Source organism: Channa argus, chromosome 19, assembly GCF_033026475.1.
Source record: "Channa argus isolate prfri chromosome 19, Channa argus male v1.0, whole genome shotgun sequence".
NCBI lineage: Eukaryota > Metazoa > Chordata > Actinopteri > Anabantiformes > Channidae > Channa > Channa argus.
The window spans coordinates 17921366-17936163 of record NC_090215.1 but is presented as its reverse complement, the minus strand read 5'-3'; the positions used below and the strand labels follow the sequence as shown (position 1 = coordinate 17936163).

Genomic DNA, 14798 nt, shown 5'->3' with positions numbered 1-14798 from the left:
GTCACCATATTAAATGGAATAAGAGGAGGGACGAGGTGCAGGCCCACCTTTGCTGCCTGCTCTCTTTTAGCCTGCCAACCTCCCACTGACCTAGCTATTAATCTGCAGTACAAACGCTCTCTGATCTCAGGGTCTCTGATCCTCAAGTGAATCATTATATGGCTTCACCAGAGTTCCCTATTGAATGTCAAGTGTCTCCAGTTTGTGAAATGACCTCCATTTCAGCCTTGGTCAGAGGCACATGTGCAGCTTCTTACTGAGGAGCAACCTTCTTAGGTGGAAATATATTGTGCATTTTGGTGCCAAATATAATTCAGGGGCTTTTATGTTTACCACATTTCCCTTTGTCTTTCATCTCACTATCGCTGCCTCTCACAATCTCTTCTCATTCCTCTATTTCTCCCTGCTTTATTATCTGTATTTCTCATCAGTCTTGCTTTTCCCTCAGGGGTTATAAAGACAGCCTTGCCCAATATGGACAGAGAGGTGAAGGAACAGTACCAAGTATTAATCCAGGCCAAGGACATGGGGGGCCAGCTGGGAGGACTGGCTGGGACCACCACTGTCAACATCACCCTCAGCGACGTCAACGATAACCCACCCAGGTTCTCTAAAAGTGAGTGTCCTTTGTAGGTAATGCACATTTATAGATTATGACTGTTTAACAACACCGGCTCCTGTTTCTGTGAAACAGTAGTGACACAGGTGACCTTATGCAGGTCGACACATTTTATGATAACGAAATAAACACAGCGCAATTACAACAGGGCAGGGGGTGCTCATCACTTCTACTCTTTGTAATTGGTTTTCATTATTTGTCATTATGCTCTGTTGTAAGGAAAGGGCTGTTTATTTAGCATGATTGCATCTAAAACTACCACCTCTGGCAAATAACCTGGGGTTATTTCGCTCCTGGGGCACCCTTCTATATTTAGATTAGGTTTGTGCATGCATGTTGCTGCACCATGGATTGAGTGACTGTCTTTAAACACTAAATTTTACTTAAACTTCTAAACCAGATTAATTTGATTCTCCCATTCACCAGGTCATGTAAAAAGCAGAGCTGGATGCATAGCTATAAAGTCACTGATCTGTGAAAGCTTTTCTTCTTATACTAAGCATAAATGTTAAGCTGTGTGCAAAATGTATTTTGCTTCAAAACAGCAAGCGTATGACAGGAAAGCAAAAATACCACTCTGTACTGATGCAGTCTGTTCAGGTACTGTGAGGCGACACATGAGTGGTCTCCTCTGAATGTAAATACAGGCAGTGAGACGGTCAAGCTCCTTTGGCTGCAGGGAAAAGATGATATTTCCATAATGCTGTCACAGCACAGAGGTTAGAGCCAAGTATGGTGCCTCCTCTGCCCTGTCCCAATCCTCTTTTTGTCTTCTTCTCTCCCTATCTATGCCCAGCTTAGAAGTTAAAAAACATGTTGTGGATATAATGGTGGACCTATTCAAATTATTCCATTTGCATATTATAATGCCACCTAAAATCTCTCTTTCCCTTATCTTAGACAGCAGGTTATTAACTCACTGGTAATACCATCTAACATCTGTTTATTAACTGCTCTTAACCTGAAACTTACAAAACAACTCATCTCATCACTGAGAGCACATGAACTGTAAAACAGGTTTAAAATAAATGCATGTACTTGAAAGTACCTCATTTAAATTATACCACCCAAATTCATCCATGTGCCTCAGCTCTACTCTCTCAATCTTAGGGCGAACACTGAGGAACAGCCTAAGATAAGGAATATCAAATGAGACAGGGTGCTGTGACATTTACATTACAGCAGGGCCAGTATCTCGTGGTGTAGCACTACCTCACTGACGGTAGTGTAACATTTCCCTATAACTCAACCAAAGAAGCGTGTTTTGGTTTTATATTAGTGCATTTTTTGTTCCTGCACTGAGAGAAAAAGCCATGCCTCCCCGCTAGCAGCATCCTTTTTCACTCTTCTAGTCTGACACTCTGGCTTATTGTAGACATTTATGTTCAAGTTCATCCATCTCCAGGTTTGCTGTCATTGTGTGTCAAGCAGCGCTGTCGTTAGATGGAGTTTATAACTCGTGTTCCTTTCTGTGTGGCACGTTGTCTTCTGTCTCATATGCTCATTCTTCAGCTCCAAGTCAACTAACTTTTCGTATGTTATCAGTGCTAACAAAGCAAATTAAAAAAAAAATTAAATCATGTTGTCTTTGTCGCTGCAGAAAAATGTGTTAGTATCTTTCAGGCTCGCTGATTGATTCATTAAATAAAGGAATGTGTAAAGAATTTGGCTATACAAACGTGAAGCTGGAGAAATTATCAGATACCAACTGTACACTGTGATTACACGACTCGTGGAATTTCACTCATTATGTAGTAACGAATAGTCCCAAATAAATGTTGCAGAAACCTTTGACATGGCACCAGCTTTACAATTAATGTTGAAATCTGAATTACTCTGTTGACATTGCTTGTACGGGTGAGAATATTAAAAAAGAGAAGTGTAATTGTGAACACTAACCCTGACAAATGACCCTAAGTCTTAAAGGTAGTAGTACCAACACTTTGATATACTGTGCTGTACAGAGCACGTCTATAATGCCACCTGATGTACTGTAGATACTACATTTGTTATACAACAGTAAAATATAAAAGCTGATGCTGTTGTTGGAACAGGTAGCAAGTGAAAACAGAAAAAAATGAATTCCCACTCACTGAGACATGTAAACGATAATCAACCAATCCACTGTTTGTTCGTTTGGAGAGTTCTTCCCAAGTCCTCAGCAGTGATTTCTGCTGTCAGGAGAGTCAAAGCCCCTGGGGTTTGTTGATTTTACAGGTTGATCCAGCCAATTACAAGGAGCTGAGCAGCCTTGATGTCCAAAAATGCCAAAATTGAATAATGTCATGCCTATAGCTACAGGCCTGACTTCAGACAGACAGCATATCAGCTGCTTGCCTGTGGATGGATAAGACATCCTCAGGTGGCTGAGAAACTACATCAAGCACAGAGGATGTGAAGAGCTCAGTATTACCCATGTCAAGTGATGGTAATGAATGATTCTGAATCCAGTTTGATGTTTGTTTGTTGACAGGTTTCTTTCACCTTAGAGTCCCTGAGTCGTCTGCAGTTGGGTCTGCTGTTGGGAGAATCAAAGCCCATGACCTGGACATCGGCAGAAATGCCGAAGTAGAGTACACAATTGTGCCAGGTGATGGAGGTGCCATGTTTGACATCACCACCAATGAACACAACCAAGAGGGGATCATCATTCTCAAAAGGGTACGGAGAAAACAGACACAGAAAATATACCATAAGTTCACATATAAAGCTGGAATAGCATTTGTATAGGACTTTTTCCACGAGTGCAGAAGCAGCAAAGCAAAGTCAAACCCAACACTTTTGTTTGTGTTTTTAACAGAATAACAGATATAGTGGTGCAATCGTGGTACTGTAGCTTAGTGTTGGAAAAGAAATGAAATGTTTCTGTTAGAGCAGATTGGAACATAAGACACGGATATGGAATGCTGTGGATGGGTGCACAATACATAATGGGGACCAGGTGAATTAGTATTGAAGAAAAGGGTAAATGATGGCCAACATTTGGAAATGTTTGGTATTTTATTCTGATGGTACAAACCATTTATAGTTTGTTGTGCTTAGACAGTGTCTGCACTTTACTTGCTGCTATTGCCATTTAGACTGCAGCATTTCTTTCACGTTGGAGAGGGTTTTATGTCCTGTCAAAAGCATCATGCAACTGTGGATCAACACAGCAAAAAAATCTTTTTTTAGAAAAAGAAAAGATGTTGGAGGTAACGGGGGAACAGAAGAGATGAGAGAGACAGGAACATAAATCAACTATACATTCATATAATATGTATACATACACTCACTGGCCACTTTATGGTACACCAGTACAATCTAATGCAATCCAATACTCTGCCATGCATGTTACTTTTTATAATGTTATCATTTTTCAGTTTTTAAGATGAAACTGTCACACACACCTGTGAAAGGTGACAAGTCTACTCGCTCTTTATTTATGAGGTCATAGTGGGTGGTGGAGTCGTACTGGAGTGCATTATAAGAAGAGGTGGTTCTAAAGTTATGGCCGTCTCATTCATTTTAAATAGCGTGGCCAAACCATTACAACTATCCTTTAATATAACGGACTCCAGAATTATCTTTCTGACAGTTTCAACTTAGAAAAAACTGAATTGGATTGCATTCGATTTTAAAGGTGTAGCCAATAAACTGGGCTGTGAGTTAATATGCTTATACATACACATGTGCTACACCTGGTGGATGGTGTGCTACAGCAATGCCAGTGCCCCTGTGCCCCACAGGTATGGTATTCTGCATGTTATACTTACACATACAAGCTTCCCACTGCAACGCTGGCACTGCAAAATAATCTCCAACATCACGGGCTAAACCGTTTCAAACATAACAGAAACTCTACGTCTCATAGTGCTTTAAAATCAGGACCTTTGGCAGATGTGAGGGCTGAACCTGTGATCTTTCAGTTGCCTGATGTCTCTGACTGATTGTCTCCTTGCTGTACATGTCTTAAAGCACAGTTCAGAGTTACGGCATTTCTCGCTCTTGGAGCACCTATGCCATATCAATCACTCAGCATGGCAGGATTCATTTACTATAACATTTGTTGTTTTTTCCTCAACAGTTTAATACATCCTGTGCCAAGTGACCCACGTCAAGAGGTCTTTATCTTTTAGCTCTAGCTGCACTTTCTTTGAACCACGGAACACAAGTATCTCATTAAATACCATCTTCTATCACATATAGCATTTGTACAGCAAAGATATAACTCTACAAAATGGCAGGTGGCACCAAAGCACCCGTGATATTAGAGAAATGTATTACTCCTAGGATAAACCCTCTGAGATCTATCATATCATTTTCAAGGAGGACCCTCAACTATCAGGGGTGAAGAAAAAGGACATTATAGCCACAAACTATAATTAGATGAGGGAGAAATACAGTGGTCGAGCCCGTGCAATGAGAATCAGTCTACAAATACGTACAGTATATAGCTATGGCAAGACTTATTATGCAATTAGTCAACTTTAAAAACATATAAAACCCGTGTTCAAAATTAAGTTCATTAATACTTTAAGAATAATGTCAACATATTTCTGTTCCTTCATCTATCTTATCAGTTTGCATAATGCATTCATGTTGTTTTGGTTTTTTTAATGAAAATCCCCCCCATTAAAAGGAATCCCTCACATTCTCAGCTCTGTTGTGACACTCTCCTCAGGGTGCGCCCAGTTCATGACTTGAAGATCCATCATACCCTAATACACTAAATAGAAATAATATCATTCTTCTACCCACGGGCTTGACTGTGGAAAGCAAGAGCATGTTATCATTTCTCTTTAGAAATTGAAACCATTGAGTTCAATGACAGTGGGTGGGTAATATGTAATTGTGAGTGATGCATGCACGGAGAGTGAAAGGGTCTCAGTGTGGTCTCAAGGTTTCAAGAGCCTACTCCATTGATACTTTTTAAAATTGTGCCAAAAATCAATGTGACGACATGGGACGTTGAATTACAAATGTGTATTCATAAAACCATCATTAGACAGACTCCTTGTCCACATATTAATCTGATATTAAGTGTATTATACAGAGGAATCTGGGCTCACTGATGTTGTTTACTTCTCTAAAATCTGTCTTGTACACTACTTCTTGCCAGACTAGTAAACACGATCGTGCAGCGTGCAGTTTTCAAACAACAACTACTACCTCTCACTGCCATTTCTAATCACGGCGGAATATCACAACTGCTCATGCTTCTGGCTGCCAGCATGTTATTAAAACACATCATGTCAGCAACACATGAACAACTGCCACACGCTCGGTGTCTGCGAATGTGTCGTGTAACCGTTAGGAAGCATGTAATGTGAAAGTTAGTAGGTTCTGCCCACACACAAAATTACACAGGTGCACCTATTTTCTTGTGCGCGCATACACACAAACACACTTCAGGCAAACATACACAAACAGGAGCTTTTAGCCTGCTATTGTGTTACTCAGATTGACTCAGTCACACAAGCCCCTGCACATTGATTCCTTCATACTCATGTACTGCATTTTCCCTTCAGCAGGATCCAGTAGACCCCATGTGGCGAGTTTAAATGTCATTTGCTGTCAGTGATATTGAGGTTAAACAGAAAAAGAAAAGAACTGCAGAGCAATGCTAAGTTTGCATTCCTCCGATATGCACACATTACAAAATCATCTCAAAAGGGGGAAAATGAAAATGTCAGAACATTTTTGTAGGCTGAGCTTTGATTCACGGATGGGATGGGATGGATTCCTTTACTACAATGAGCTCTGTTGTTATTTTCCAAAATGCTTTTTGAATTTTACAAATCATCGCATGGAAAAACGTGTGAAACCACACAGAGTTAAATGGTGTCAGGACATAGCAAACCTGAAGTTCAACCAATAAAATCCCATTGCAAATGTGGTTTAGAACACCTTGATTTACAAGAAACAATATTTGGAGCTTTTAATTACTAGATACAGTATAAAAGCATCTGCAGACATCCTCTTAAAAGGAGAAATGCTTATTTGTATAAAGCTGGAGATGGTTACAAAGTCTTCCTAAAGAGCTTGGATATTCTTTACTCCACACTCAGACAAACTGTCTATAAATGTTGATGATTTAATGCTGTGGCTACTTTCCAAAGAAGTGGGTGCTCGGCTAAGATGACTCCAAAGGCGCAATGCAGAATGCTTGTTGAAGTGAAAAAGAAGCCCCGAATAACAGCTAAAGGCTTAAAGGACTCATTGAAGCTGCTTAACAGCTCTGTGCACAAGTCTTCCATACACAAATTGCGGCGCATGGTTGGAGCACAGTGTCAGGTCCATTACGTCCTAAGAGTTTAGCTGAACTGCAGCAGTTAGGTGATGAAGAGTAGTCCTAAATTCACTGGCGAACATTGTGCAGGTCTGTCTTTTTGAGGTTACTGCTGCCAAAGGAGATTTGATCATTTAGTAAATCTAAGCACTGTCTTACGCTTTCACCAACACTGCACATTTATTGTGTTTGTTAAGTTAAGGCACAGTATATTGTTTGTGAATTGTTTGTCATTTCTTTGTATTACCAAGCAATGCAGATAATTCTAGGTACACACAGGAGCACACATACTATCCCATTACTATGCCACTGCCAAACAATCCATCAGAATTCTTCTAAAAACGTGGGGTTTTACCCATAAAGTCTCTTCTGACAGATCAAAAACATTGTTTTTCTCATTACAGCTTGCATTTCCGATTCAAATTCACAAAACCATTTTGAGGAGTGGGTAAACACCCGCTTTCATCACTTGTTGGTTCACTTTACGTATACAGCACATACTTCGTCTGATTGCAAAGGCAATTCTGTTTTTCTACCTTTCAGCGCATTTCTCATGCACGTGTCTAAACTGTTCTTTGGGGGGGATGCAAATCTGCATTTGTTTTTCCAGATGTATCCGACTGAGGTGTTCGTTAACGGATACATTTTTAGTACATGCCCCAGCACACAAGCACACAAAGGTGTGTGATCCTTTGATCCCCAAAAATATGCTGCTGAGTGAGTAATTGGTTCCCTGCTCCGAGTAAGAGCTCCCTCAGTATTCTCTGTGCATGTGTACGAACATTTGCAAAGCTCTGTGTGAAAATCATGTGCATATATACGCACACACACACACACACACACACACACACACACACACACACACACACACACACACACACACACACACACACACACACACTGTATGCATTGAATGTGAGAACAGTGCATATAGTCATGGCTATTGATCACTGTATAGTGCTCTTTCCATGAACATGGATAACAGAATTGGACAGGAAGCAATTATGATGTAAATGAAGCCACTTGTTTGTTTACATCATGTATACCCTCGCTGGATGGCGAGGATGCCGCTCTCCTCCTATTGTTTTACTTCCAGTGTTTGATATGCTGCCATAACAACAATGAAGCAGTGTGATATATTCCCTGCAGTGGGAGACTACTGCACAAAGCCATTGTGAACAGGGGAGACTCTGAGCCCCTTTAACTGACCAAGCCCCCTCGCACAGTGTAATTTACTGAACAACATGTGCTTCTACCCATGTGGGACTGTGATATTACCATGATATATACAGTAAGAACCAGAGGAAAAGGAGAGAGAATGCCTTGTTCCTTGGAAAAGGTGTGGGGTGTAGGTAGCTAGAGATGAAGTCTTTATGAGTTGTTCACTGTGTTCCCAGAATACTGACCCACCCACAGGCTTGTCTTATTTCAGATTGGTAGAATATCCCCAGAGACAGGTGTGCAAATGTGTGCAGACTATGCATCTCTCTACCGCCCTCCCTCTCTATTTCTTTTTCTCTCTGTTTTGACTTCCCTCCCTCGCACACACGTCATAAAAAACACAGCAGGACAGAGACGAAAGGCACATTGTACACAGAGCAGAGTTTGGCAGACCCCAAATCAGAGACTCAGGAAGGTTGGTTATGATAAGAGGATCAGGCTGAGTTATGGGTTCAAAGGATGATCATCTGTTTCCCAGTCTGCCGATACAGGGGCAGAGGGAAAAAGAGGCACAGAGGCATGGAGGGGGTTTTGCACATCCCATCTGCAAAACACAAGATTATGGGAGACAATAGGTAAATCCACCAATGAATTCCCTGGGAAATGTGCAGACAAATGTGTGCACAGGGAGCAGAAGTACTGTACATGAATAGCATGTGGAAGGACACAGACACATTCAAGCTTTGTTGTACATGCGGTACGTGGAGAGCAAGAGCACTTCCACACACTTGGAGTGCGGCATGATAACCTTGGGTTGTGTTCGTAAAAGAATTTACTGTCAAATTAAATGTCGTTTGTCCATTTGCATGTTTATTTACTTCCCCTCCATCCCTCGGGAGAAGAAAAGATGGCAGATATGCGTAATTGAAAATTGCTGTTCCAAGCCTAAAGGAACAGTATTGTTTAATGACAGCGTGTGTGGCGCAGCATTCAGAGAATACATTTTAGCAGAGCCCTCCACAGCATCACCTCACTGTACTAAATGCCCCCAGTGGCCACAGTGCACTTGATAAAAGAACGTTTGCTGCAGACCTCTGGCACCAGCTCCCCACAGTGTCACAGGAGTGACAAAAAGTGCAGATGGCAAACTGCTGCATGTATGCACTCGTATTTAACTCTAAAAGATTGAACCGAAGGAGCAGCGGTTAGTGCTGCCGCCTCACAATGTCAAGGTCCCCAGTTGGAATCTAACTGCCGACTGTGGCCTTTCTGATTGCAGTTTGCACCCATGCTTGCGTGGTTTTCCTCCAGGTTCTCCAGTTTCCGCCCACGGCCCATGAACAAGCAAGGAGGTCAGCTGGTGACTGTGAATTGCCCATATGGGTGGGAATACGAGCCCTGTAATAAACTAGCAGCTTGTGCAAGGTGGGCCCTTCAGCTCCAGCACCCTGTTGCTAAGATAAAGGTTGCACGGATATTTATTACAAATAATACCACTATTACTAAACATATAAACTTATGCAAAGTAAAACTAATTGTTCGGAGTGGTTTCTTTGGGATGCATCTGAGGTTTTATGCGATTATTAATATGGCTCTCATTAAAAGGCTCAGTTGCTAAAGTCATTTTGGGTGATTATGGCATTTTGAGTATGCAGCACCATAGCAACCTATGCATAGCGAAAGTGGTTGGGCAGCTGTGAATCAGGGTGTAAATCATTTGCGAGGTTGTTGTTATTATGTTACCACATGTTCTTGAGTAAGATACTGAACCCTAATTGAAGTTGATTTTCTATTTAAGTAGTTTGTAGTTTTGATTTGGGTGTTGCTAGGGGATGGCTAGGCCGTGCATGTTGGTTGCTAAGGTGTCGTTAGGGGGTTATCTCCAGAATTGCTCCCAACTTTCTATTCTGTAAACTTAAATAACCATCCACTATTTTGAGTGTCAGAATTCAGAGTTTTATACACCCTATAGTGCATAAGTAAGGGTAATGACTGAGTTATTTCTGACATATCTAAAAATGAAATCCTACAGCAGGAGGGACAGAAACAAAAACACTAGTTTGAAGAGTTGAGAACAATGGAGGGACACAGATTGCAAATTTCATTAAAAGCTATAATGTGAAAACACCGACTGAGGTATTATACAGGAATGTAATTTGTTTACCAGCATGAACTGATTTTGTTTTAATCAGGTAACACTCCAAAAAAGTGGCTAATGATTCATCCAGCTTACATAAAGTGACATTTTTCCCACTTCCAAATAACAGCACATCCAAGTGATTAATGTTATAGTGTTGCATGGCATTTAAGAAAAGAGCTTGTCACCAACAGAGTGCAAAATTGATAAACATGTGCATTCAAAACAAATGCCACTAATTGCCTGGATTGCCTTTGCTCGAATGTGGCCATATTTAGACTTCCCTAAAGTCAGAGCTTTTGGCAGTATCGAGACAAAAAGTCTTTTTCATCCTTCCTGCCATCAATTAAGGACTTAATTTCACTAAAGCCAGCCAGTCACTGCAGTCTAATTTCTCTATCAGAAATGTCATTACTGGGCTGTTTGAACAGTGAATCATTCCAGAGAAATGGAAGCCGTTACTGCTTTTCAGTCTTGATGAGATACGACCAGCCCCCCGAATAAAAATGGTCAGATGACAAAAATAATGAATAAACTGCTAACTTGACTGAAGGCCAGAAAACACTTAGGAATACTGGTTGAATGCTAAAGAATACAATAGGCTGCAGTTTGCAGTTTATACAAGGACGTTTGTGCATTTGAAAATAACAAAATGTCCTCACCTTGTGAGACCCCCTTGGGAGCATATATGTAATCTCTATATTGCTGGAGGGGGTGACTGCAGTATATTATAGCTCAAAACTGATAGTCCTTGTGTGTACATCCAGTGGTATGATACCAACTGAGTTTTGCTCACAGACAGGAGTTGAAACTAAACTATTGATTATAGTGCTGAATGTTCCAGTAGGAGGTGAAATGAGTTATTTTCAGCCCTGGTGTGAAAGGAGTCTAAAGAGGGCGGGGAGAAGGAAACAATACCTCAGAACAGCAGGAGATCCAGGTGCCCAGCGCAGACGAATAACACCTCACCAAGCACCCAAGCAGGGAGCATATGCGAGTGTGTCTTTGCTCTGCGTACGTCCTAGTATGCATGTATGTGCTGCATGTGAGTGAATGAGTACAAGGAGAGAAAAGGAGGAAGGAGGAGGGAGAGACACAGGCAACTGAGGTGGTGCTTGAAGTCGATGAAGTGCCTTCTCTCCAGTGGCCTGGGGAGACGTGGGCGTAATAGATTAAACCAGTGTCTCGGGGCTCATCCCATGGCTAACCCGGTCCTATTAAGAGTGGCAGTGCAAGTCTTTCACAGTCACTCCAGTCCACTGCAGTGTGGACATGGCTGCTGGCAAGTCTCTCAGATGGCACTCCACTCTTGTAAGCATGGGGGGTGGGGGTCGGGGGTGGGGGTCGGGGGGGGGGGGGGGGGGGGGGGGGGGGGGGCTTGAGGGGGTGAAGATGCTTGGAGGCAGCCAAGGACACAAAGCAATGTGACTGATGGCAGCACAATAAAGTGAGCATCTCCTCTCCACAGTGTTAGGACCCCTCAGTATTCAGAAGGACATCAAATGGCTCTCTGGGGCATGTAAGCTTTTCTCTGCTGATGATAAGCTCATTGTGTTCTGTGGTCAGTTGACTGCTGATGGCACAATAGCAGTTAAAGGTCTTTAGCATTCTTCTGCATGGCAGAGTCTTGCTGAACTGTCACTCAATGACTGCAGTGACCTTATAAAGAAGTCATTCACTCACAACAGAGATATTAGGCCGGACTCAAACCACTGACTCATAATTGCTAATCTCTGAATCTCAGTGGAATGTTCACACTGAAGTGCCTTTGCATCCCAGTGATAACGTGTTTAGTTTATTGGCCATTGTTAGGACTATTGGAGCTCACAAATCTTTAGCTTTTCAATGATGGGCGCTTGTCACGTGGACTCAGAAGGTTTTGGCCTTGTTGGAATGAGGTATTGAGACTTAGCCTAATGCTTCTGTTTGGAGAAATGTGTTGACACACAATTAGAAATGTGTGAAATTCTAGGCAAGTTTGGCTTGGCTTTGATTTGCTCTCAGAGGCTAAATCATATGAGGGGGTGTGTTAATGATTCATAAGTGGTACTGTAAAAACACTGTGGTTAAATGGATTTAAGGCCACTCTGCACATCCCAGATTAAACAACATTTGCAGTATTTCTCACCCTATTTAATCTTCAGCCTCTTCAGGTAATACAAGTGCTCAGCACAAACAAATGAAGTCAGCCTGCTAATGGATCACTGTGCTGTGATAATGATTCTTCAAGGGGAAAAACTAGATTCAGCCACGGGTTTTGGCAGCAAACTGTCCCCAGCATTAGTGGCTTAGCATGTTGAAGGCATACTGAACTGAAAATACAAACAAACTGAGAAGCTATTAAATATGTATATCATCCTACTTCATTCGATCCCCAAAATAACCGGCATCCTGAAATTTTTCTTTTTAAAAGCAGCTGCAAATAACACTTTACACCACACAGTGAGGAAGCTGTGAGGCAGGGACGAGAAACAGTCCTAAGTATAAAGAGAGAAACATAATTCAGTTTATGGATTATCTCTTATTATATCTCAGTATAAAGTGTCAACAAGCGTAGCCATTGTTCTGAATTCACACACGGGAATCTGACGATGTAAGGACTTTTTAACGTGTGTGAAGTATAATACTCTACCTGTGAGACAGTGATGCCTTGATTAGTCCCCTGTTCTAAATTAATAAATTCCCTTGGAACATAACAGGTTCAGTTGGCAGAAAAAAAGTTCCTTCATTCAGTATTACTGCCAGTGCAATGAAGGTGCACATTTACATATCAAAGGGCTCTGCACCATGTCTAGAATTTCAAGTGCGTTCTGTTGTGATGTTGAAGAGCAGCAGCACTGACATGAGAGGAACTCGGGCTGTCCTCCTTACAAATTCCACTGTTGATACACTTCCTTGTTGTGTCCGCGGTAACCCATAAAAGGTGCATAACAACTGAAGCTATAAGGAGACACTTCAGACGCGTAATTGAACACGCCTAGGTGTGTGCATCCTGTGCACGGATAATGTACTGCATGTGTGGATATGTGTAATAATTACTCACACAGCGCCAGCTCTGAGAGCAGAAGTAGGTCATTTTCGAGGAAGGGGGAAAATGTAAAATGATACATGCAGCCTGAGAATGAACGGACGTTTCTTCCTTCTGTGAAATTTCCCCTATGGCCTCCAGATCTGATTTGATTCTCCCCAAGTCAAGCGTTGACACATTAGCACATCTTCTCATTAACTCAGACTTTCTCATTACCAGCTCCTGGCCTCATTTTATTCCTATTTAACAACAGATATCCCAGACATACTTGGACCATGGCATGTCTCAAACACATTAAAGAGGCAGTGAATCTCTCCACAGTTCTGTTGTTGCACCCAAGCCAGAATATCTGAATTAATCTGTGGGATTTGCTCGACAGTTAATCATATGGCAGTCCACGCATTGTTCCACTGGTTTAGGAGAGGCCTTTCCTGCTGCCATCTGCTGAGGAAATGAGCGGCAATTTGTTCTTGCCTTGCTTTTCTTTGCTACAATTTCATGAGTACCTTCACTAAGAAAACTACTCTACTCTGATTAGATTGGGTTTGAATCCCACCCCACCAGGTGTGGCCCCACCCGAAGCCCGGATAAAATGGGTTTGCGGCCCTGGGTTTGCGGCAGGAAGGGCATCAGGCGTAAAAACACATGCCTTAATGCATAACTTAATGCACAAAATCACCTTTTCAGGTCATGTAACATAGCCACCTGGTGGCCATATTGGAGAAACTCTAGAAAAATAGTCAGAGTTTCCAGATAATGTTAACTTATTTTTTTAGTGAGCACTGGATCAGCTAAGAATTCACCCACACTGGTGAAGTCCTGCCTTTGAAGTCAGAGTACAGTAACAACAGATGCTGGGAACAAATGTCAAGGGTCCAGGGACACATGGTAAGTGAAGCACCTAGAGGCAGCTTTGTGATTTTGGGCTTTCTAAATCAAATATTCTTTGATTAAACTAACAAATTGTGCCTGTTTCAGATGTTATTACGCCATTTAACACCCACTGTCTGTTGGTATCGGCATCACAGATGTGTGCCAGCTGCCAGTACGTTCATCATGCAATTCATACACTGCAGCGTTTAGTTTTGGCACAAAAACGTGCTCTTGGTTCATTTTAGGCACAATAACAAGAAGGCTTGTGTTAGAGAAAGGTCATGGTTTGGGGTAAAATACAGGAACAACAATGACTGAAGTAGCAGAATTCACAAACGGTATCTAACGGGACACAATCTGGTGTCTCACATCCCCCAAATGGTGCTGTGACTCAACAGCAACGCACTTACAGTAGATGAAACAGCTCTCTTAGCTTGTTTGCCCTTCTCTGACCCTTTCTGTATGACAGTGGCCCAAAGTGTACCAAACCAGGCTCAACTCAGCTTTGACCAGCTGTGTTTTGGCTTTATATGCACAAACAGGTAGAGCACAGTAGCTGAGGTGTTAGCTCTGAACGTCCCACTGCTTCTGAGCGAGGAAAGCTTAAAACAAGCTCGCTCTGTTAACAGTCACTATTAACATTCCCGAGTCTGCACGCCCACAGGAATAATATTTCTCATGCTCTGCTCTTTGCAATTGAGGTATTATT

The 14798-nt window shown here is 41.9% G+C and overlaps 1 protein-coding gene across 2 annotated transcripts in view; it reads left to right on the top strand.

Annotated features, from left to right (window-relative positions):
* The window catches only part of LOC137104933 (cadherin-12-like), an 88125-nt gene that overhangs the window by 49796 nt on the left and 23531 nt on the right, over positions 1 to 14798 (top strand). For both annotated transcript variants that reach the window (XR_010911762.1, XM_067486823.1), the window contains exons 5-6: positions 449 to 616; positions 3093 to 3280. Coding sequence is in view for 1 of the 2 variants with exons in the window: in XM_067486823.1 (XP_067342924.1) it covers positions 449 to 616; positions 3093 to 3280 (356 nt within the window). In the remaining variant the exon portion in view is untranslated. The remainder of the gene's footprint in view (positions 1 to 448; positions 617 to 3092; positions 3281 to 14798) is intronic.